The sequence below is a fragment of the Carcharodon carcharias genome, chromosome 9 (genome assembly GCF_017639515.1).
Source record: "Carcharodon carcharias isolate sCarCar2 chromosome 9, sCarCar2.pri, whole genome shotgun sequence".
NCBI classification, from domain to species: Eukaryota; Metazoa; Chordata; class Chondrichthyes; order Lamniformes; family Lamnidae; genus Carcharodon; species Carcharodon carcharias.
The window spans coordinates 157944653-157968093 of record NC_054475.1 but is presented as its reverse complement, the minus strand read 5'-3'; the positions used below and the strand labels follow the sequence as shown (position 1 = coordinate 157968093).

The window sequence follows — 23441 nt, the reverse complement described above, 5'->3', positions numbered from 1 at the left end:
CTATTACTCAGTGTGCCAGTTACAGTAACATTTCCATCCTATTGCTCAGTGTGTCAGTTGCAGTAACATTTCCATCTTATTGTTCACTGATCGGTTACAGGATTCCATTTTATGGCTGTGTGTCAGTTACAATAACATTTCCATCCTATTGGTCAGTGTGTCAGTTACAGTAACATTTCCATCTTATTGCTCAGTGTGTCAGTTACAGTAACATTTCCGTCCTATTGCTCAGTGTGTCAGTTACAGTAACATTTCCGTCCTATTGCTCAGTGTGTCAGTTACAGTAACATTTCCATCCTATTGCTCAGTGTGTCAGTTACAATAACATTTCTATCCTATTACTCAGTGTGTCAGTTACAGTAACATTTCCATCTTATTGTTCAGTGTGTCAGTTACAGTAACATTTCTATCCTATTGGTCAGTGTGTCAGTTACAGTAACATTTCCATCCTATTACTCAACTTTTCAGTTACAGTAACATTTCCGTCCTATTACTCAGTTTTTCAGTTACAGTAACATTTCCATCCTACTACTCAGTATGTCAGTTACAGTAACATTTCCATCCTATTGCTCAGTGTGTCAGTTGCAGTAACATTTCGATCTTATTGTTCACTGATCAGTTACAGGATTTCCATTTTATGGCTCAGTGTGTCAGTTACAATAACATTTCCATCCTATTGGTCAGTGTGTCAGTTACAGTAACATTTCCATCCTATTATGCAGTGTGTCAGTTACAGTAACATTTCCATCCTATTGCTCAGTGTGTCAGTTACAGTAACATTTCCGTCCTATTGCTCAGTGTGTCAGTTGCAGTAACATTTCCGTCCTATTGCTCAGTGTGTCAGTTACAGTAACATTTCCGTCCTATTGCTCAGTGTGTCAGTTACAGCAACATTTCCGTCCTATTGCTCAGTGTGTCAGTTACAGTAACATTTCCGTCTTATTACTCAGTGTGCCAGTTACAGTAACATTTCCATCCTATTGCTCAGTCTGTCAGTTGCAGTAACATTTCCATCTTATTGTTCACTGATCGGTTACAGGATTCCATTTTATGGCTCAGTGTGTCAGTTACAATAACATTTCCATCCTATTGGTCAGTGTGTCAGTTACAGTAACATTTCTATCCTATTGGTCAGTGTGTCAGTTACAGTAATATTTCCGTCCTATTGCTCAGTGTGTCAGTTACAGTAACATTTCCATCTTATTGCTCAGTGTGTCAGTTACAGTAACATTTCCGTCCTATTGCTCAGTGTGTCAGTTACAGTAACATTTCCGTCCTATTGCTCAGTGTGTCAGTTACAGCAACATTTCCGTCCTATTGCTCAGTATGTCAGTTACAGTAACATTTCCGTCTTATTACTCAGTGTGCCAGTTACAGTAACATTTCCATCCTATTGCTCAGTCTGTCAGTTGCAGTAACATTTCCATCTTACTGTTCACTGATCGGTTACAGGATTCCATTTTATGGCTCAGTGTGTCAGTTACAATAACATTTCCATCCTATTGGTCAGTGTGTCAGTTACAGTAACATTTCTATCCTATTGGTCAGTGTGTCAGTTACAGTAACATTTCCGTCCTATTGCTCAGTGTGTCAGTTACAGTAACATTTCCATCTTATTGCTCAGTGTGTCAGTTACAGTAACATTTCCGTCCTATTGCTCAGTGTGTCAGTTACAGTAACATTTCCATCCTATTGCTCAGTGTGTCAGTTACAGTAACATTTCCATCCTATTGCTCAGTGTGTCAGTTACAATAACATTTCTATCCTATTACTCAGTGTGTCAGTTACAGTAACATTTCCATCTTATTGTTCAGTGTGTCAGTTACAGTAACATTTCTATCCTATTGGTCAGTGTGTCAGTTACAGTAACATTTCCATCCTATTACTCAGTGTGTCAGTTACAGTGACATTTCCATCCTATTACTCAGTGTGTCAGTTACAGTAACATTTCCATCCTATTACTCAGTGTGTCAGTTACAGTGACATTTCCATCTTATTGTTCAGTGTGTCAGTTACAGTAACATTTCCATCCTATTACTCTGTGTCAGTTACAGTAATGTTTCCTTCCTTTTGCTCAGAGTGTCAGTTATAGCAGCATTTCCATCGTATGGCTCACTATGTGTATTGCCTTGATTATTTCCTCCTGTTAAGCTTCCAATATTCAGAATGTGGTTTCAGTTGTTTCCTAAATGCTGGCTGTTTCCTTGCTGTTCAGGTGATGTCGACTGCGTTATGTGACAGTTCTACCCCCAGTAATAGTGTTGAAGGTGCTGAGGAGACAGGAAAGACCTCCTTTATTTCATCCCTTCTTCATCAGCTCACATCCCATAGCTTCTTGCAGCCTGTTCTTTCTGACGCCACTGAAGTAGTGCTGGTTGTGTCTGTGCAGCGGTACTTGGGGGACCCTGGAAACGAGAGGACCTCCAGATCATCTGCCTCTTACTTTTACGATGTGACCGTGAGTGATGGCTTTTCTCAGATTAAGTGTCACCTGGCTCCTGAGCTGAACCCCCTGGTGCACCAGAACTGTCTGAAGGCTGGTAATGGAATCCACATCACCCGCTGCAGCCTGGCATACGATGAGAAGAGGCTAAACCGCTGTTTCCTGCAGATTGAGGCACTCAAACTGGCGGAAGCTGAGAGTGCTCCCCGTTTGAACACCCCTGGCCTGAGTACTGAGCACCTGCACAGCCTGACTGCTTCCCGGAGAGGAAGGGATCTTCTGAGCACTTTGCAGATGGAAACCCCCTTAAAAGGTGGAAGGGTTCATTATTTACCCTTGTGGAATAATAACGACCCCTATGGTGGAGAATGGAATGGTCCAAAGGGTCCACCTTTTCCAAATGTCCCACTTGAAGGTGAGCTCTGCTTTCATTTTAAGCTTAAGATGCAGAATATTGTTGAACATATTATCCGTTAGGTAATTGATAATTGAATTAGGATTTCTTCCCTCTTTGATGCCTAGCATGTGCATGTGCACGTGGATTTGACAAGAGGGTCAGTGTTGAGGTTTTAAAAGAGCAGGCACCCATGTCTGTCTCACATAGCTGGGCAGCATTGTGATTTGGGAAAGACAACTTGCCCTTAACAAATCCAGGCTATGTTTAAGTAACTTGCTTGAGTCTTATTTTGCTCAGTTAACAGGGTTGATGAGAGGAACGTGGTTGATGTGGTGTAATGAGCTTCCAAAAGGCATTTGATAACTTGGCAGCCAAGGTAGTGTCCATGAAACAAAAAGGACAGTAGCAGCATGGATACGAAATTGGCTGAGTGAATGGAAACAGAGTAATGGAGAACAGTTGTTTTACAAAACAAAAACAAAAGTACCTGGAAAAACTCAGCAGGTCTGGCAGCATCTGCGGAGAGGAACACAGTTAACATTTCGAGTCCAAATGACCCTTCAACAGAACTAAGGAAAAATAGAAAAGAGGTAAATATGAGCTGGTTTAAGGGGGGGTGGGGGATGGTGGTAGGACAAGTTTTCAGACTGAAGAAAGGTATATCCTGGGGTTCCCAAGGAATTTGGGGTAGGACCCCTGCTTTTCCTGATATATTAATGACTAGCCTTGGGTGTGAAGGGCACAACTTCCAAATTTGCAGATGACGCAAGACTTGGATGCTTTGTGAAGTGTGAGCAAGATAGTGATAGACTTCAAGAGGACATAGGTAGGTTGGTAGAGTGAGCGGATGAGTAGCAGATGAAATTTAATGCATGCAAGTGTGATAGGAAGAACAAGGAAAGGTAATATAAAATAATGCGTACAATTCTAAAGGGAGCTCAAGAGCCAACGGGCCTGCGGGTATATGTAATTTAATCACTGAAGGTGGCTTGGCAGGTTGATAAAACAGTTAATAAAGCATACTGAGCTTTATAAATAGTAGCATCGAGTACAAAAGCAAGGAAATTGTGGTAAATGTGTAAAACACTGGTTTGGCCTCAACTGGAGTATTGTGTTCAGTTCTAGGCACCACACTTTAAGAAGGATGTGAAGGCATTAGAGAGGGTTGTTGTGATCCTTGACCAGATCCCCAAGTTTTTGGTAAGATTTGTTTAGGGACCAATAATGTTTTGTTTAAAGTAGGCAAAGTTTGAGATTCAAGACACTTGCTCAGTGAATAAAGCCACAGGATTCCACAGGTTTTAAACAAATAAAAATAAAGTTTACTATACAAGGTCAGAAAGTTAAAGCAATTTGTAATATCTATCTTATATTCTGGATAAATATGAGGTATGTACAGTTTAGCAGGCAAACTGTGGTCAAACACACCACACTGCACAAGAAATGACGGAGGCAACCAAGAAAAAGTCCAGGATTTCTCAACAATCCACCCAAACTTCAGTAACACTGATTCAGCCAACCTCACTGAAACTCCGTTTCTCTCACAAGGGATTCTGGTCTTCGCCTTCAAAGATCTCAACCTGAAATTCTCTCCAAAAGTCACTCCAACTCGGACAGCCTCAACAACGGCGCACTTTGCAGTGTTTCAGCCTCGTCTCCTGAGATTGTTTCCCTGGATCCCTGAGTATGAATCCAAGATCCAACTCACAAGCAAAAGTTCAGCTCTTTGGCCACGCTATTCAGAACACTGCTACCCCAAAGGGGTACCTTTGCCCTAATGGCCTGCACAGGCTAACAAACCTTCTGCTGCCCTCGTTGATTGCCAGGGCTTTTCCTGAGTCCTCTTCATCTAAGGGCTACTGGCCACAGCCCATTTCCTGCTTGGAGCCTCTTTCTCTGCTTTCTTTTTAAGTTAACTAGGACCTCTATCTTTCCCCGCCCCCTATCTGGGATGCTCCCTTTCGGACCTCTCCCCATCCCCTCTCCCTCTCAGACTTCCCCCTGTCCCCTCACCCTGTCCCCTGCCCGGAACTTATGTTTCCAATGGTGCTCCTCTCCCAGTCACATGATCCAGGTTTTCACACAGATGCGCTGGGCCCCTTCTCAGCCCAAAGAACTTAACATGCTGAACTGCACGTGTGCAGTTCGCTTCTTGTCTGTGCATGCACTGAAACTCCGTGATCTGCCGGGGCTTGGAGTTTCTGACCCCTGCTCTGGACGTTAAGATAATTCTGGTTTTCGTAATACCCCTTGGAAGAAAAACAGCTTCACTTTAGTGAAGGTTTCTTTACAATGGCATTACAACTTATTTTCTTTTACAAGAAGCACTTAACATCATAAGCTTCCAACAGCTTATTATATACCGTACGGATAAAAGTTTCATTTTTGTTCCACGATCACACTTATTATAAAGTTACAAAGACTTAACCCAAAACAAAAACTAGTACATGTAACAATTAGGATTAGCAGGATTTATACATCATAGAACCTGCCTTTTCTCCTGCATTCTCTTTAAACTTTTGGCAGAACACCAACAGTTACACGTTTTATCCCCATAATCTTTTCATGGTCAACCAAAAGCAGCGAAGAATCATTAAAGTTTTCTTTAGAAACATCTTGACCAGCTTGTATTTCTATTTTGTACCACTTGCTTGTGTGACTGCAAACCAATATTCTGGTGGTCTTCCCTTCTTCACATATGGAGGCACATTACTTATGCTAAGTAATGCAAATGACTTTTGTGTAGCTTCTCAAATTTAGTAGAGAAGAGCGTTAATGGAAACATGCCTTCAATGGATCCTTTAGGTTTGCCACAGAAACTATATAGGTCTGATTTGCAACCAGCTTCAAAATTATCTTCTTCACTCAGTTCCTCCAGAACAGCTTTTTTTTGTTTCATTGTTTTGATCAACACAAGGTAAATAAACCTGCACCGAGGGAAGTTTCCACTCTTCACTCAAGTAATTTTCTAGTGTATCCAAGAGAAATGTTGCAGCCTTCTGCACACTTTCATATTCTTCTCATTGACACTATAAAAATGGAACCTTCAACTCTACTTTTTTAACAGTTTCATCCAGCATTTGCTTACTCACTTATTTTCCGATTCATTTCCAAGATTATTAATCTTTTCATTCACCTTAGCAACTGCTCTGGTGCATTCAGTTGACTTTGTTTCAGAGTTATTTTCGAAATCCTTGTACAAGTTTAACAACTTCACATGAACATTCTGTTCATTTTGGAACCTTTCTTCGCTGGCTACTGACCGCCCCTTAGATGTCTTCAATTCACCTGTTAGATCCTCAATGCATTTCTTAAAATTTTCTTTCTTGGCTTTTAAATTTTGGATCTGCCCCTCCATACCGCAATCTCATCTTTCTTCTCCTCCATACTGTGTTGGAGTTCAAGGATGTCATTGTTTTGTTTTCATGTTGAAGTGCCACCCAGTTCATCAGTCTTGGTTTTTAATTATGCATTCAACCAACTGTTCTGATTCATCAGCAATTCCTTTTTCTGTTCAAGGAGATTTTCATGATACTCAATAAAGATTTCTGATTCTTGACATTCATCAAGTTTTAATTGAAGATCTATCTTTGTTGAATTTGCTTCCACAAGTTTATCATTTAGATGTTCCAAATCCTCATTCAGATGTTCTATTTCCTGTGACCGACACTCCAGTGTTCTCATCAGTTCTTGTTTTTCATTAGCAAACTCATTTTTGTAAGTAAAATTTGGTTCTCTACACTGATCAGATTTTCCAAAGCAGAGCACAATTCCTCAAGCAGCCTTTGACATTCCTGTATTTCTGATACTAACTTTTCATGGTCTTGGGCTAGTGGTTTCTCCACTTCATTCTGTCTAACCTTATGAGCTTGGGCTCTAGCTACCATGCAATTAGGGAATATTCCAGGATATCCCTCCTGCAAAATCTGTTTATCTCACCTCAGTTGGCTCTCTCAAAACTCTTGGAGATGGTAAGAATTTAAAACCTACCAAATCATTACCCAGCATAAAATCGATCACTCCCATAGGCAAGCTTGGAACAATTTCCACCATAACAACTTAACTTACAAAGTGACTTAATAAAATATCTTTACACAAGGGAACAGGTTCACAAGTCCCATAAAGATCCCCTTTAATACTTTCTCTTTCATCAAACTATCTGGAATACAAATCATACCATCAGCCACCATCAGTGACTGATCTGTCGCAGCAGTGCTAAAAATATTAATTTGTTTACTGGTTTTGTTGGAGGACGAGGGGAGCAGTTCTCCCTGAAAGACTAAACCTCCATAATCTTCAGCAACCTGCCTTACTTTAGCAGTGTTTAATGAAAGATTCCATTGACTATTCTGATCCATATGTCCCTTTTCAGAAGGTGCTGAAGGAACACATTTCACGTGTACTATTGTTTTAAAACCCAACTCTTTTTCTGGTACAACCAGCATTCCTATTACTACCACCGGTTTACTGTTCAGCTTCCAACAATTGGCCCTGGGATGCCCCATCTTATGGCAATAAAAGCATATTGATTTATTTATATCCCTTTTCTTCTCTATCATTTTTATTGACTGGAACAACTTCTCTTAAACTGTGTAACCTAAGCTTTTATAACAGATACAGAAATGAAAACAGAAAATGCTGGAAAAACTCAGTAGGTTCTGACAGCACCTGTGGAGAGAGAAACAGAGTTAATGTTTTGAGTCCGTATGACTCTTCTTCAAAGCTCTGAAGAAGAGTCATACGGACTTAAAACGTTAACTCTGTTTCTCTCACCACAAGTGCTGTCAGACCTGCTGAGTTTTTCCAGCATTTTCTGTTTTTATTTCAGATTTCCAGCATCCGCAGTGTTTTGCTTTTATTTTTCTTTTAACTTGAGGTTCTCTTTAACCACTTCATACTGTTTAATTTCATCTCTCTGGAGTTCGGGTTCAAAATTTTGCATCTCTCTTTTTCCAGTTTGAGCCTTGTTCATTTCTCTTTCTTCTTGCGGTTTTGAGCTTTTCTCATTTCCATTTCTTTTGCTCTTCCTTTTTTCTCTTTTTCCAATACAAGTTTGTTTTCATTTCTCTATCTCTTTCCATCTCAAGCTGCTTCATCCGCAATTGAATCCTGGCTAACTCAACAGAATTGATATCTGGATTAACTTTTTCTTCTTCCAATCCAAAATGCTGTGCTGTTACCTGAATCACGGATGCTTTCTTATCCCATGCTTTTAATTCTAACCGAGCTCACCTGCTAATGCAATTAACCTAGCCTTGGTTGATTGCTGCAAATCATTCAGGGATAAATCTTCCCTCTCCAGAAATTGTCATAGCAATTGACAAAGCCATTCTGCCATTTCAATCAGTGTTGTAAAATTCACCATGGAAATCTTACCAACTTTAATCTCAGCACTCAACAAGCACCAGCTCTCATATTTGTCTGTGGATTTGAGATCCTGGACGAGCCCCCAATTTATATTCTGACCCTAGACCAGACTCCCATGTTTTTGGTAAGATTTTGTTAGGGACCAATAATGTTTTGTTTAAAGTAGAAAAAGTTTGAGATTCAAGGCACTTGCTTAGTGAATAAAGCCACAAGATTTCATGTGCTTTGAAGGAACAAAAATAAACTTTACTGTGCAAGATCAGAATGAGAAAATAATTTACGTTATCTATCTTATACTCTAACATTCAGATATATGTGAATTAAAAGGCAAACTGTGGTTGAACACACCACATTATACAATAAATGGCAGATGCAACCAAGACAAAGTCCATGGATTTCTCAACAACCCACCCAGATGTCTGTAAACACTGAGTTAACCAATCTTGTTGAAACTATCTTTTTCATGAGGGATTCCAGTCTTTACCCCCAAAGATCTCACCTTGGAGCGACTTTTGGAGAGAATTCCAACTTGGACAGCCTCAACAATGGCCCACCTCACAGAGTTTCAATGAATGGCGGAGCAAGCTTGAGGGGGCATGCGGTCCACTGCTGCTCCTATTTCTTATTCTGTTACACGTTTTTGCTCCTCAACAGCTCCAACATACCCCCTGAGTGGGTGCTCCCAAGCACCAACTCACAAGCACAGCTCAGTCTTTGACCTTGCCGAGCTGAACACTACTGCTCCAAAGGAGTACCTTTGCCCCAAAGGCCCACAGCATGGAGTCACCAACCTTCTGCTGCCCTCCCCAATTGCCAGGGCTTCTCCTGAGCCCTCTTCACTTAAAGTCTGCTAACTGCAGCCCTTTTCCTGCTTGGAGTCTCTCTCTCTGCTCCTCTCTTTTTAACTTAACTGGGACCTCTTCTTGTCCCCTGTCTGGGACTCTCCCTCTGGGACCCTTCCCTGTGCCCTCACCTTGTGCCCTGCCTGGCCCCCTTGTTTCCGATGGCGCTCCTCTCCTGGCCACACAATCTGGGTTTTTGTGCCATTTTCCCTTTTTTGTGCGGGAGTGCTGGGCCTGTCCTCAGTCCCGAGAACTTGAAATGCTGAACGGCACATGTGCAGCCCAGTCCCGGTCCCCGCATGCGTGAAAACTCCTGAGTCTGCTAGGCCTTGGAAATCCCCACCTCGCCTCTTGACTTTAAGTTAACCCTGGCTTTCATAACAGGGTGCAGAAAAGTTTCACAAGAACGGTCCCAGAGATGGGGGGACTTCAGTTCCCTGGATAGAATGGAGAAGGTGGGGCTGTTCTCCTTAGAGAAGAGAAGATGAAGAGGTGAGGTGATAGAAATACTCAAAATCATGAGGGGTCTGGACGGAGTGGGTAGGGAGAAACTGTTTCCATTGTTGGAAGGATTGATAACCAGAGGACACCGATTTAAGTTGATTGGCAAAAGAAACGACAGTGTCAAGAGGATGAACCTTTTATATGCAGCGAGTGGTTAGCATTTGGAACGCACTACCTGAGAGTGTGGTGGGGGTAGTTTCAATCTTGGCTTTGAAAGAGAATTGGATCATTATTTGAAAAGAAAAAAAATTGCAGGGCTGTAGGGAAAAGATTGGGGAGTGGGACTAGGAGAGTTGCTGTTGCAGAGAGCAAGCTAAATGGCCTCATCCTGAGCTCTAACCATTCTATGATTCCATATGGGTTAAATTACATGGTTTCTTTGCAATATTTTCACCAAAGAGAAACGTGTATCGATATGTCCTTGGGACATCCCTAAGTGATTCACAGCCAATGGTGTAATGCAGCTACTCTTATTAGCTCAGTAAATATCTGAGAACAGGTAAAGCTCCTGATACTTAACCCTGTTCAGTGCTTACCCCCTATCCTCCCTACCTTATCTCATTCTGTGCAAGAACATTAGAAACCAGAGTTGGCCATTTCGCTCCTCGAGCCTATTCCACTATTCAATTAGGTCAATTAGCCCAACTACAGAATCAACTCACATTAATCCTGCACATCCTCACAACAGCAACAGCTTCCATTTAGACAGTGCACTTAATGTAGCAAAACATATAAAGGCGTTTCACAAGAGCGATGTCAATAAAACCATTTTTGACACCAAGCCACAGATGGCGATACCAAGACTTGCGACCAAAATCTTGGTCAAACAGCAAGGTTCTAATGAACGTCTGAAAGAAAGAAGAGGTAGATAGAGAGGTTAATGAATAGAATTCCAGAGCTTAGGGTGAAAGCAGCTGAAAGCAAGGTGACCAGATGTGCCCGAGTATCCTCAGCTTTTTGAAGGAGCAAGTTTCAGATTCCCACAACCCTTTATGTAAAAAGTGCTTCCCGATTTTACTGCTATATGGCTTCAGTCTAATTTTTGAGATTATGCCCTCTCGTTCTGGATTCTCCCACCAGAGGAAATAATTTCCTCATACCTACCCTATCAAATTAATTTTCAAAACCTCAATTAGATCACCCCTCGGTGAGGTTTATGCAGCCAGCCCTGCTAATTTAATCCATTAAGGCCTGGTGCATTTCCTATGAATGGCAGGCCGTATATACACTCAAGAAACAAACAATTCATGTTCAAACAGGGACAACACAGTTTTGTTTTAAAATCAACAGTATGTTAAATTAATACTGTTGAACAATGAATGTACTACCTCCAACAATCCTGCCCCATTATCAGAAATATTCTTAACACTGCAGAACCCAACATTACTCACATCTACAATGGTGGTTCCTGCCCGAGTCCACTTCACTCACCATCATTCTTCTCAGAATTTAATATAATTATGAGTTTTCCCTTCAAAATGTGCATGAAGAAATCTCCTCAGGGAGCATCCAAGCTGCTGTCAGATTAGATTTCAGCTGTGACTCAAATGGTAGCGCTCTTGCCTCTGAGCTACAAGGTTCCAGTTTCAAATCCACTCCAGGGCTTGAGCACAAAAATCAAAGCTGACACTCCAGCGCAGTAATGAGGGAGCACTGCACTGTTGGAAGTGCCATCTTTCAGATGGGGCATTAAACCAAGACTCTGCCTGCTTGGGTGGATTTTAAAGATACTGTTTTGAAGCAGAGCAGGGAGTTATCCCTGGTGTACTGGCCAGTTTTTAATGCCTCAATCAGCATCACAAAAAAAACAGATCATCTTGTCATTATCACATTACAGTTTGGGAGCTTGCTGTGTGCAAATTGGCTGCTGCATTTCCCACATTACAACAGAAAGTGCGTAACCTACTGTAAAGCACTTCCAGGTGTCTGGTGGTTGTGAAAAGCGCTATATAAATGCAAGTTCTTTCTTTCATTCTGTCAAAAATCCTGCCAAAATCCCAACGGCCATTTTCAGCCATCAGATAAGGCCTAGCAGTGCAGGCTGAGGTGCAACCACATAGCAGAGGAAACATCAAGTGGAAGTTCTGGAATAAAAACAAAAAACTGCAGATGCTGGAAATCCAAAGCAAAAACATAAATACCTGGAAAAACTCAACAGGTCTGGCAGCATCGGCGGAGAAGAGCAAAGTTGATGTTTCAAGTCCTCATGACCCTTCAACTTCTGTGAAGGCTCATGAGGACTCGAAACGTCAACGAAGTTCTGGAATGTCAGGCACGGGAAGGAGCTCCTATTTTCCCCTTTCCCTTCCCTCCTTCTCAGTAGTTGTGCCTAGTGCCTAGGCCCGGTGAGAGTTGTAGTTTGCGATGTCTGGCTCTCCAGTGGGAGAGCCAAACTTGACGGACTACAACTCCCAAGGTTTAAGGCAATGTCAGCTCTTGGGCTGGATGAAAAACTCCAGTGGGCCATAGTTTGCCTCCCCCTGCCCTGTAGGGTAGAAAAATAAGAGGTGATCTATAGAAACAAACAAAATTCTTAATGAGCTAAGGGTAGATGCTGGCAGGGTGTTTGCCATGACTGAGGAGTCTAAAACTAAGGGTCATAGCCTCAGAATGAGGGTTTGGCTATTTAGGACTGAGATGAGGAGATATTTCTTTGGAATTCTTCACCCCGGAGGGCTGTAGGTTCTCAGTAATTGTGTTTATGCAAGTCAGAGGTCAACAGACATTTGGATATGAAGGGATCAAGGGACCTCGGGGCAGTGCAGGAAGGTGGAGCTGAAGTAGAAGATCAGTTACAATCGTATTGAATGGCAGAGCAAGCTCAAAGGGCCATATGGTCTACTGCTACTCTTATTTCTTATGTTCTTACATCTCTTTGCTACTCAACAGCTCTAAGTTGCACCATTAAATAAATCTGCTGGCTTGTGTTAATTGTGTATTAAGTGAATATTTAATTATCCGGTTACAGCACAGAAAGAGGCCATTCTGCCTGTCGAGCCAGTGTCGGCTCTCTGCCAGAGCAATTTAGCTAGTCCCACTCCTTTGCCCTTTCCCGATAGCGCTGTAAATATTTTTCCTTTAAGTTCCTAACCCATTTCCTCTTGAAAGTCATGATTGAATCTGCCTCCACCACACTCTCAGGACAGTTGTGCTCTCTAGATCCCAATCAGCCAGTGGTGGGCATTAAACAGGGGATTAACTATAGCAACAGATTGTGGTTAATGAGTTAGGAGGTGCATGTTTGTCATGTGCACCTCTGTAAATAAAAACTTACCAAGTGCAAAAGCTTGGGCTCTCACTCTATCCTTGACTGCCTGGTTTTCTGGAGTAGGACATTTTGCCTTTCCCTGATCCAAAGTGAATGATCTTTCACCAGTTCATATTGAAATCCATTTGTATAGTTATGCTCACTTACTTTAGCTTATGTCCCTATGTAATTTCATGTTCGCGTCTATGCAATGTACTTGGTGTCATCGGTGAAGTTGAATATCCTTCATCCTTAATACAAGTCATTGATATATATGATGACAAACTGAGGCCCCATTACAGATCCCAGTGGGACACCACCTCCCCACATCATTCCAATCAGAGAACAGACCTTTATCCCTACTCTGTATAGCTGATCTCTGAACAAATTGTGGTCCCTTTTCACAAGGTTATCTCCAATTCTGCGAGCTCTTTTTCTCTCACAGTCTTTTATCGAATGCCTTCTGGAAGTCCATATAGACAACACCCATAGACATTTGCCTATCGGCCATATTAGAGACCTCCTCAAAAATTCAACTAGATTAGACAAACGTGTCCTTCCTTTCGCAAGGGAAGGACTTAGCCATCAACTGAAACTTGTCTGAATAATTTTGGAACTGATCACTCTTAAATATTGCGGAGTAGGCTTCGTGCATTAGAAACAGGAAATGCTTTAAATACACAGCAGGCCAAACAATCATCTGTGGAGAGAGAAACAGAGTTATTGTTTCAGGCCAATGGCCTTTCATTTGGGGAAAAATAAAACTAACGTTGTATTCTCATTGTTTTCTGACAGGTTTTAGATTCATTTCTCTCCAGCACTTGACAATGATCTGGAGAACAAAATTTGAATTTCCCCATCTTCTGGTGCGAATAATGCACAAATCTAGGTTACGCTATTATGGGCGGCCTGGAACAAAGGTGGACTTTCCTTATCAGGTCAGTGACCTTGGACGTATTCCCTTCCTGTTGTCCCAAGGACTTCGAAATTCTGACCCAGAGGTTTCATGATTTGCAGTGCATAGCTTGTAACAATTAGAAGTTCATGCTATTGTTTAAAGGAGATGCAGACTGCATTGTTTATGGGGAGGGTGTGGCAGAGGTTGGAAATGGTGGTAGTAACAGACAACAGGCAGGAACGGGGAAACTTAAAGGCAGCGCCTCATTTTCACCCTGTAGCATCGCCTCCCACCCAGCGGCCAGCCAGAGGGGCAGCCTGACCGATGTGAACACCAGCAGCAGGGGTTTTTAGCCAGGGACACGCATGGCGATGGGCCCCAGAAATTGGGAGAGGCCAACAATCATGAGGAGGGACATGGAGCAAGTTGAAGGATTCCCTGAGGGTCTAGAGTAAGCACTCCTGCTCCTCTTCTGGAATTCCCTCCCTAAACTTCTCCAACTCTCTATCCCTCTTGCCTCTTTTATTCCTTAAAACATAGCTCTTTGATCAAGCTTCTTGCAGGTCGCCCTAATATCGCTTTATGTGGCTCGGTATCTAATTTTGCTTCATTACACTAAGGCGCTATACAAATAAAGTTGTTGTAGTTGTTCTGAACCACAAGGAGTGCTGGAACAGCCACTTAACCTTGTGGAGCTGGCAGCTCTCATCTGCCTTTAACTGCTGGGTCTCCCTCTGGGAAAACCATCAGCAACAGCTAACTTAAAATCGAGCTCCCAGTGGCTGTAAAGAATCCCGATTTAAATATGTTAATGAAAACCCTGCCTCCACACAGCAGTTCCAATATCTAGCACTGTGCAAATAGTGGCTGGCATGTGCGTGACATGTTGAGTTGCGTTTGCGTGTATTACTTTTTAAGCCCCTGGTGTTCTCCATCCTGTTATGGGGAGGGTTGTGTGTTGATGCATTGATTATTAAGCCTGAGTGCTATGTCTTCATATATGCAGTGTCAACAGTTTGTTTTAATTTATCTTCAAAAATACTTGGAGGGATTTTTGACCTTCATCCCAAAGGTTTGTATTTACCCTTTGATTTCCTTATAGTGCTTTTTTTTGCCTCCTCTGGAGCTGTGATTTTTGTTTTAAGCTTTCATTTGATCCATATTGTGAGGAACCTTGGCCTTGTATCATTCAGCAATTGGGGTAATGAATACCCGCTGCAGAGGCGCTGATGCACTTTGTGTCCAATGGGCTGTGACTGTGTGTAAGACTCTCTTTTTGGCTCTTGCTGTAGGCCTACCTTGAAGTAGCTGATCAGTCCGGTATGATGCCACTGGTCCTGTGGAACTCCCTGTGCCCTGAATGGTACCAGTCCCTGCACGTTGGCACAGTGCTCCTGCTGCACCGTTACTCAGTTAAGAACAGTTACCAGATGAGAACCTGGGCCACTCCATGTGACCCACAGTTAAAGAGCCTCAGAACCATAGGTGAGAATGCTACATTCAGTATTACCCATCAGATACACAGGGAGTATTAGTAAGTGCTATTCTGCTGCGCATTTATCTCATGTTGTTCGCTCTGTGAGCACAGAAACCACCAAGCTGGCCACTTGATTAGCTTCAATGCCCATTGGTACCTGATCATGCCCTGAATAAATTATATCTTTATTTATTGCGCTGATTACTTCTTTCCCTCTCCCTGCCATTCCCTGTGACTATCTAGCCAAATCTGTCTCTTTTTAACTTTGCTCTATCTCCTGTTCCACCTAATGCCACTCTGTCTTTGATCCTTGTCTTTCAGACTTGGATTCTTCCTGCTTCCTTTGTCTTTCCCCCTCTCTCATTTCCATTTGCTTTTCCCCATCTCCCTCACTTGTTTAATACCTCTCTCTCAGTCTGTCCAACTATCTCTCTCTAGCATCTCTGAAATGTCAATGTATCAGGAATATTGCTGAAAAGAGAAGCATGTGGCCGAAGTTTTTCTTCTTGCACTCATCTGGACAAACATAAGAATGCCAAATTTCAAACAATCACAACAATTTATACTACTGGAGGAAAGGCTGCCAGTTGGTTGGCAAGTCAACTCTGGCTGAGGTGTTGCCATGGAGAAAGCAAGAGGGAACTATAGGCTCCCCAAGCTTCCTGGTATTTCAAAAAAGGCGCAAGGCTTAAACATATTCCGTTGATTTGCAGAGAATGGGTCTCTGCGTATGAATGTACGTCACTTCTGGCAGCATAAATGAGCCAAGTTACAAGCTCGACTGATCTAACTGACTAATTATCAGTGCACTCAGAATTGTTCAGCAAGTGCTGGCTGAATTCTGCCAATGGCAGAATCACATCTATCAATGGTAGAATCACATCTAAGTTCTGCCAATGGCAGATTCACATCTAACAGGAAACATTTTGTTTTGGGTTATGCAAGTGCAAGCTGGTTGAGTACAGTCTGTATTCTGCCTGTTACAAACAACCGAAGGGCAAACAAGAAGGGCAAATGGCACTCTGGTTTACCATCGCATCTGAAAACTGGCACCTCTGGCAGTTCAGCATTCCCTCAGTGCTGTGCTAGAGTGTTAATTTGGATCATGTGCTCGATTCCCTGATGTGAGACTTGAACCCATGACCTTCTGACTCAACTGAGTGAGTTACCACTTGAGCCAAGGCTTTCCCACTATATCCAGATAGGTGGGATCCTAGCTAGACAAGCAACAAGTAGCTGACTGTCATTCTATGCAGGTAGGTTACATGTTGCAGCTAATTAAACATCAGTAGTATTCACCTTTACACTTGCACCATTTCTAAGCCTGGGTCCTTTCCAAGCTGTACCTAAGCTCCCTGCACATGATCAATATTTATCCCATCAACCAACATCATTCAAACAGATGTGCTGGTTATTATCTCATTGCTGTTTGTCATACTGTGTGCAAATTAGCTGCCATTTCTCCTGTATTAAACATTGGTTACACTCCAAAAGTATTCAGTTGCCCATGAAGCAATTTGAGACATCCTGCAGGCATGATAGGTGCTATATAAATGCAAGCCTTTGAGTTTCATGTGTCGCTACAAAGAGAGAGAGAGCATGTATAATGCATTGAACAAACTCTGGCCTTATGACTCGCTCAACAGCTTGATTCAAAGACCCTTCAGAACGGTGCTGAGGCCCCACAAGTGCGCAGATCCCCGCAGGGTCTCCAGGAAATATTTGTTTCTATGCCTTTCCATTTATGTTCTGCTGGATGTGATTTCAGAGATCTGCCTGAATCCGCGAGATCCTCGCGCAGAGATCCAGATTGTGCCAACTGAGCAAGTCAAAGCAGAGTGGAAGTTGCCTGACATTAAGTACAATTTCATCACCAGGTACTGTTCCAGTATTAGATTCTATTTGAAATTCATTGATGCTGCACCTTGGCTGTCGCCATCTTTGTTATACAAGCAAAATACTGCGGATGCTGGAAGTCTGAAACAAAAACAGAAAATGCTGGAAAAACTCTGCAGATCTGACAGCATCTGTGGAGAGAGAAACAGAGTTAACGATTCGAGTCCATATGACTCTTTGTCATCTTTGTTATGTTTCTATACTTGTGATAAAACTTGCAATTAGCCGTTTGCAGCACAGTCTGCAGAGAAATATGGTCACCCTCACAGTATAAATTGTTATGTAGTGTTCCTAGGTTTGAAGAGATGTTTCCCTTTAACACTTGGCTGTGACATGTCTTCTGCTTATTCAGAGATTGTCTCCATGCCTGTTCAGAATGTTACCCAGTGGCCATTTCTGCCTTTGCCCCCTCTTAGACCTGCTGTAACATCACAATCCAGCTGGTGTGGTAGAATTTTAATAGAAGCTGTGAACAGTCCTTGTACAAACGGCATATCCAACATGAATGGGTGAACCAGCTAAAGAGCAGCATTCAAGTGGTGCCTTATCGTGCCCTCAGTATCACAGAATCACAGAACTGTTACAGCACAGGCAGAGGCCATTCGGTCCATCATGTCTATGCTGACCCCCTGAGTGAGCAATTCACCTCCAGCCAATTCCCCACCTTCTCCCTGTAATTCTGCACATTCGTCCTTTCAGATAATAATCCAATTCCTTCTTGAACGCCTTGATTGAATCTGCCTCCACCACATTCTGAGGCTGCACATTCCAGATCCTAACCACTCGCTGTGTGAACAAGTTTCTCCTCATTGCTTTTTTTGCCAATTACCTTAAATCTGTGCCCTCTCATTCTTGATTCCATCTGCAATGGTAACAGTTTCTCCTTATCTACTCTGTCCAGACCCCTCATGATTTTGAAGACCTCTTTCAATTGTCCTCTCAACCTTATTTTCTTCAAGGAAAACCGTCCCAACTTCTCCAATCTCTCTACTCAACTGAAGTTCCTTAACCTTGGAACCGTTCTCATGAATCCTTTCTGCAAGAATATCCCAAAATGTTTCACAACCTGCCTTTTTTTTGAAACATATTCACTGTTGTTACTTGGGCAAACTTTGCAGCCAGTTGGTGAACAACAAGGTCTTTCGAACAGCCAATGAAATAATTGGCCGCCTGCTCTGTTTTGATTGTGTCGTGTTTGTTAAGGGTGAAATATCAGCCAGGCTCCCGCTGTATGAGGTGACATGGGGTCTTCTACACCGAGCTGAACAGGCAGCTGGGGTCTAACGCATCTCTGAGTGATGGCACTTCTGAACATTGCAACCCTCCTCCCAAGACTGCACTGACCTGCCATCCTGGCTGATTGCTCAGACCCCAAACTCTATGGGATACGGCCGTGTGGTGGTTATGATGTTGGACAAGCAACCCCACAAATCGTGGCCCCTGGCGGGATGTTATGGCCCCGCCCACCTGAACAGTGACGTAATTGGCTCGCCGCATCCGCCGGGAGGAGAGAGAATACTGCGGTGGGGGCTGTGAAATCCTGGCCCGTGTGTTCAAATCCCACCATGTGGCAACAGTTTGCCACCAGCTTTCTCCACTCAATTTCCTTGCCCGCGCCTCTGTTTTAGTTCTAACCTGTGTTTCTTTGCCAATGTCAGAACTGATGTTCGCATGCTTTCCAGCTCTCACACAGTGGGGATATTCTTTTATTCAGAGGTACAGTAGCTGCTGGTATCTGGACCCCTTGTTGGAAAATAAATGACAAAGCCAATGGCGGTTACTTTTTTTGTTAAATCACCAAACTGCATATTTACAATAGCTTCATCTTTATTCAGTTCTATGAATGGTCTGGAGGGATATTTCACTTTTGTCTGTCTTTTTAGACTGGAGCTGGATAAACTGCCTGATGGTTACACTTGCGATGTCATTGGACTCGTCACCTTTGTGGGAAGATGTCAGAGAGTAAGAAGGGAAGGTAATCTTTCAGAGTGTCAATGCTGAGGGAAATTCAGCTTCATGACAATCATTAAAAGTCTGCTTAACTTGCTTCCCCCTTTATCCTGACACAGATGGCAGTGAAAATTTCTACCTGTACCGCTGGGTTCATGCTGTGGATGGCAGCACTGAGCAACCTTTTGTCCTTGAACTGTTTGCAACTTCACAGCCAGAAACGTTTCAACAGATTCACCCGAGTAAGTAATGTTTTCCCTTTCGGTAATTAAGTTACTTAACCGACTAGAGTACCAACAAGAGCGATGTACATCTATATGGTGCCTTTAGCAATAATTTGCATCGCCCCTTAACAACAACAACAACTTATATTTATTTTAAAGCGAGAAACTACAGAGGCTGGAAACAGAAAATGGTGGAAATTCTCAGTTGATCGGGCAGCTCCTGTGGAGAGAGAAACCGAGTTAACGTCTCGGGTGTTCACCTTTTATCAGAACTGAGAAAAGTCTGAGAAAATGTCATCGACCCGAAACCCACTTTCTCTCTCCACAGAGGCTGCCAGACCTGCTGAGTGTCTCCAGTATTTTCAGTTTTGGCTGACATTTACATATTATCTTTAATGAGAACTTGTTTTTATGGAAATCCTTAACGAAAACGGGTTACATGAGTATGTGGGTCTCAGACGGTGTTGCACACTGGAGGGTCAAGGCTTATGTAGTCTTGATAGGTTAATCTCAGCACACTCAAAGCTGATCCTAACACAGCCTGTATAACAGCAGAGATTATAAATTAACGGAATAAAGTGGGTAACTTTTAAATTTGAAGAGGATGCATTATTTTGCTTTAACACTGTGCAGGCAAATTCAAATCTCAAACCCATGGCCACATGCACAATCGTTCACACAGAACAACGAGGAACATCGCAGCCAAGCTTGTATGTATGACACAAAACCTGCCATCAGCCCTGTCACAGAGTAATCGGATGTAGGGGTGTGGAGAACTAATTCATGGAGCGGCAGGCATCATATTTCACCCCTCTTTCATTTTTACTTGGTTCTGTTGAAGGGTCATTCCGACTCGAAACATTAACTGTGTGCCTCTCCGCAGATGCTGTCAGACCTGCTGAGTTTTTCCAGGTATTTTTGTTTTTGTTTTGGATTTCCAGCATCCGCAGTTTTTTTGCTTTTATCTCAGTGCATGAAGAACCTAACTGAGCAACAGAAACTTTTTTTATTTATTTATTCGTTCTTGGGAAGTGGGCATCGCTGGCTAGGCCAGCATTTATTGACCTTCCCATTGCATTTAAGAGTCAAGCACATGTAGGCCAGACCAGGTAAGGGCAGCAGATTTCCTTCCATAAAGGGGGCATTAGTGAGCCAGATGGGTTTTTACAACAATTGACAATTGTTTCATGGTCACCGCTAGACTTTTTATTTAATTCCAGATTTTTATTAAATTCAAATTCTACCATTTGCCAAGGTCGCCAAAGTATTACCCTGAGTCTCTGGATTACCAATCTAGTGACAATACCACCAAGCCACCACCTCCCCATATTAATAATTTCCAATAATACCAATTTAATAATTTCATAGAGAAATTGGACCATCAGTAACAAGTACCAGTGAATTAATGAATTAATAAAATTGCAGTCCATGCCCCCCTTGCATTCCCTAGGCATTGAGCACAAAAATCAAGCTGACACTCCAGTGCAGTACTGAGGGAGTGCTGCAATGTTGGGGGTGCTGTGTATCAGCTAATACATTGAACTGAGGCCCCATCTGCTCTTTCAAGTGGTCATAAAACAACCCACAGTACCATTTTGAAGGAGAGCAGGAGAATTATCTCCAGTGTCCTAGCCGATATTTATCCCAAAAAACGGGTTGTCCAGCCGTGATCTTGTTGCTGTTTGTGGGAGCTTGCTGTGCACAGATTGACTGCCACATTCCCTACATTATAACAGTGACTACACTTCAAAAGAAAGCAAGCTGTAAAATGTTTTAGAATGCCCTGTGGTCATGAAAAATGCTGCATAAATGCAAATCAATCTTTCTTATTTTCTTGCTACTAATTCACTAACCAGTGAAACAATAATAACTTATCCTTTCAAAAACCATTCATGATTTTGTAAACTTCTATCATGTCATCCCTTAGCCTTCTCCGTTGGGAAATAAAAGATACAATCCTTTGAGCCTTTCTACACAACTATCTGTTCTAATGATGAATAAATCTTCCCTGTTCTCTTTTCCCTGGTTGTAATCTCCCTCCTGTGATGGGATATTCACAGAAGCTAGCAGTATTTCGTCTGTGGCCTGACCAGTCTCTTGTACAAATTTGCCTTGATCATAATTGTTTTACATTCAGTGGCCCAATCTGTAAAACCCACATTCCCACTCGCCTCTTTCCTTGTCATCTTTTTGACCTGTATTCACACCATTTAAAATGGAGGAGATTGTGGCACAGTGATAATGTCACTCGACTAAGTAATCCAGGTGCCCAGGCTAATGCTCTGGGGGCATGGGTTCAGATCCCACCACAGCAGCTAGTGGGAGTTTGAATTCCAATTATTAAATCTGGAATTATAAAGCTAGTCTCGGTAATGGTGACCATGACAACTATCATCGATGGTTGTTAAAAACCCATCCGGCTCACTAATGCCCTTATAGGAAAGGAAATCTGCCATCTGCTCCTGGTCTGGCCTACATAGCACTCTGGTTGACTCTTAATTGCCCTCTGAAATGGTCTTTCAAGTCACTCCGTTCAGGGGCAATTAGAGATGGGCAACAAATGCTGGCTTTGCCAGCGGTGGCCACTTCCCATGAAAAGATAAAGAGAACAAAAGTTCTTTAGCGTCTGCCCTGATCTCTTGAAAATTATGCTATATAATAAGTCATGCCTTTTTATTTACCCTCCCCAAAATGTAACATCATTGGTTTCTCTGCTTGGAGCTACACCCACCAGTGATCTCCCCGGCCCACTGTACTCTGGCACCACCTGCATCCCTCCTCAAATGTGTTGGTAATTTGTTCACTCCCACCTCATACTTTGAGGTCTGTGTAGCAAACTGCTTCACCGCTCTATCCTCCTTTAAGACACTGATTGAAACCCACCTCTTTGACCAAGCCTTTCCCAAACCTGTCCCAATAATTCTTTCTTTGAGTTAGCGTCAATCGAAATCTGGTTTACGGCCTTATGATGTTCTTTGGGCCGTTTTACTGCTATGTTTTAAAGGTGCTATGTGAATGCAAGTTCATGATGGTACTTAGATCCAGGAAAATTAACTCCAAGCTATACTGCTGTTTCCGTGGATGGTGAGTGGGAGCTCATATGAACATTGAGAAAAAGGGAGTTTTTGGTTTTTCTGAACTTTTTGGCCCATACTCCATAACCTGAATACGGGAGAGCTGACAGCCAAACCTATGTCCCTGACAGCACAGCCTTTCAAACAAGTATTTCTGTCAGGTTAAAGAAGAGCAACCCTATTGTTTCCCTCAGCAAATTCAGTTGCGGTCCCATCTGCAGTCCTCTGAAGCCAACGTAAAACACCCCATGGCACTGTTTCAAAGAAGAACAGGAGAGTACTCCTGGTGCCCTCGCCAATAATTGTCCCTCAAACAACATCTCTAACAGTATAGATTATCCAGTCAGTATAACATTGGCTACCACATTTCCTTCGTTACAATACTCTGGTGCTCCTGATAGGCTGTATACACAGGAGTCTATCTACTTACGGGCAAATACTTCTCTCTTGCAGTGACCTACTTGGTTTGCACCCAGATGAGGGTAGTTCGAGAGCTCCGACCTGGGGGAGCAATTGCCAATGTTCCCTACCTTACAACCTCCAATGAAAGCCAGCTATCTATCTCAGGTTGGTTATGTCATCTTTCGTTCTCTGTGCATATGTGAGAAGCTTTCACCATTTCAAGAGGTGTGGCCTTTGGCCTGGCAAGCCAATCGTTTGTGTTTAAGAAGACAGCCCTCCAAGGCCACCACCATCTCCAGGGCAATTAAGGATGGGCAATAAGTGCTGACCTTACCAGTGATACCCACATCCTGTGACTGAACAAAAAAAAAAGAGCTTGGATGCTACCACAAGTTAATTTTGATACTTTCCATTTTAAAGTCCGTTATTCAGAATTCCATATGTGAATTTCTTGGACACATGTGGCACAGAAGGAGACCATTTGGCCCATTGTGCCTGTGCCAGCACTTAGAGCTGTCCATATAGTCCCACCACCCCCCCCCAATCTTTCCCCATAACCCTCCGAATTTTCTCTTTTGAAGTATTTATCCAATACCCTTTTGAAACTTACTATTGGGGAAGAATTTTCACCCCATCGAGGGGGTGGGGGGGTGGGGAGTGCAGAAGCGGATGCAGGCAGGAGTGCCTCCGATCGGCACCCCCGATCAGGGGCGCGCCGCC

The 23441-nt window shown here is 42.7% G+C and overlaps 1 protein-coding gene across 2 annotated transcripts in view; it reads left to right on the top strand.

The window, feature by feature from the left end:
* Window positions 1-23441, top strand: part of radx (RPA1 related single stranded DNA binding protein) — a 95516-nt gene that overhangs the window by 4846 nt on the left and 67229 nt on the right. For both annotated transcript variants that reach the window (XR_005944070.1, XM_041196289.1), the window contains exons 2-8: window positions 2216-2858; window positions 13596-13738; window positions 14991-15183; window positions 16944-17052; window positions 18955-19046; window positions 19141-19263; window positions 22773-22886. Coding sequence is in view for 1 of the 2 variants with exons in the window: in XM_041196289.1 (XP_041052223.1) it covers window positions 2219-2858; window positions 13596-13738; window positions 14991-15183; window positions 16944-17052; window positions 18955-19046; window positions 19141-19263; window positions 22773-22886 (1414 nt within the window). In the remaining variant the exon portion in view is untranslated. The remainder of the gene's footprint in view (window positions 1-2215; window positions 2859-13595; window positions 13739-14990; window positions 15184-16943; window positions 17053-18954; window positions 19047-19140; window positions 19264-22772; window positions 22887-23441) is intronic.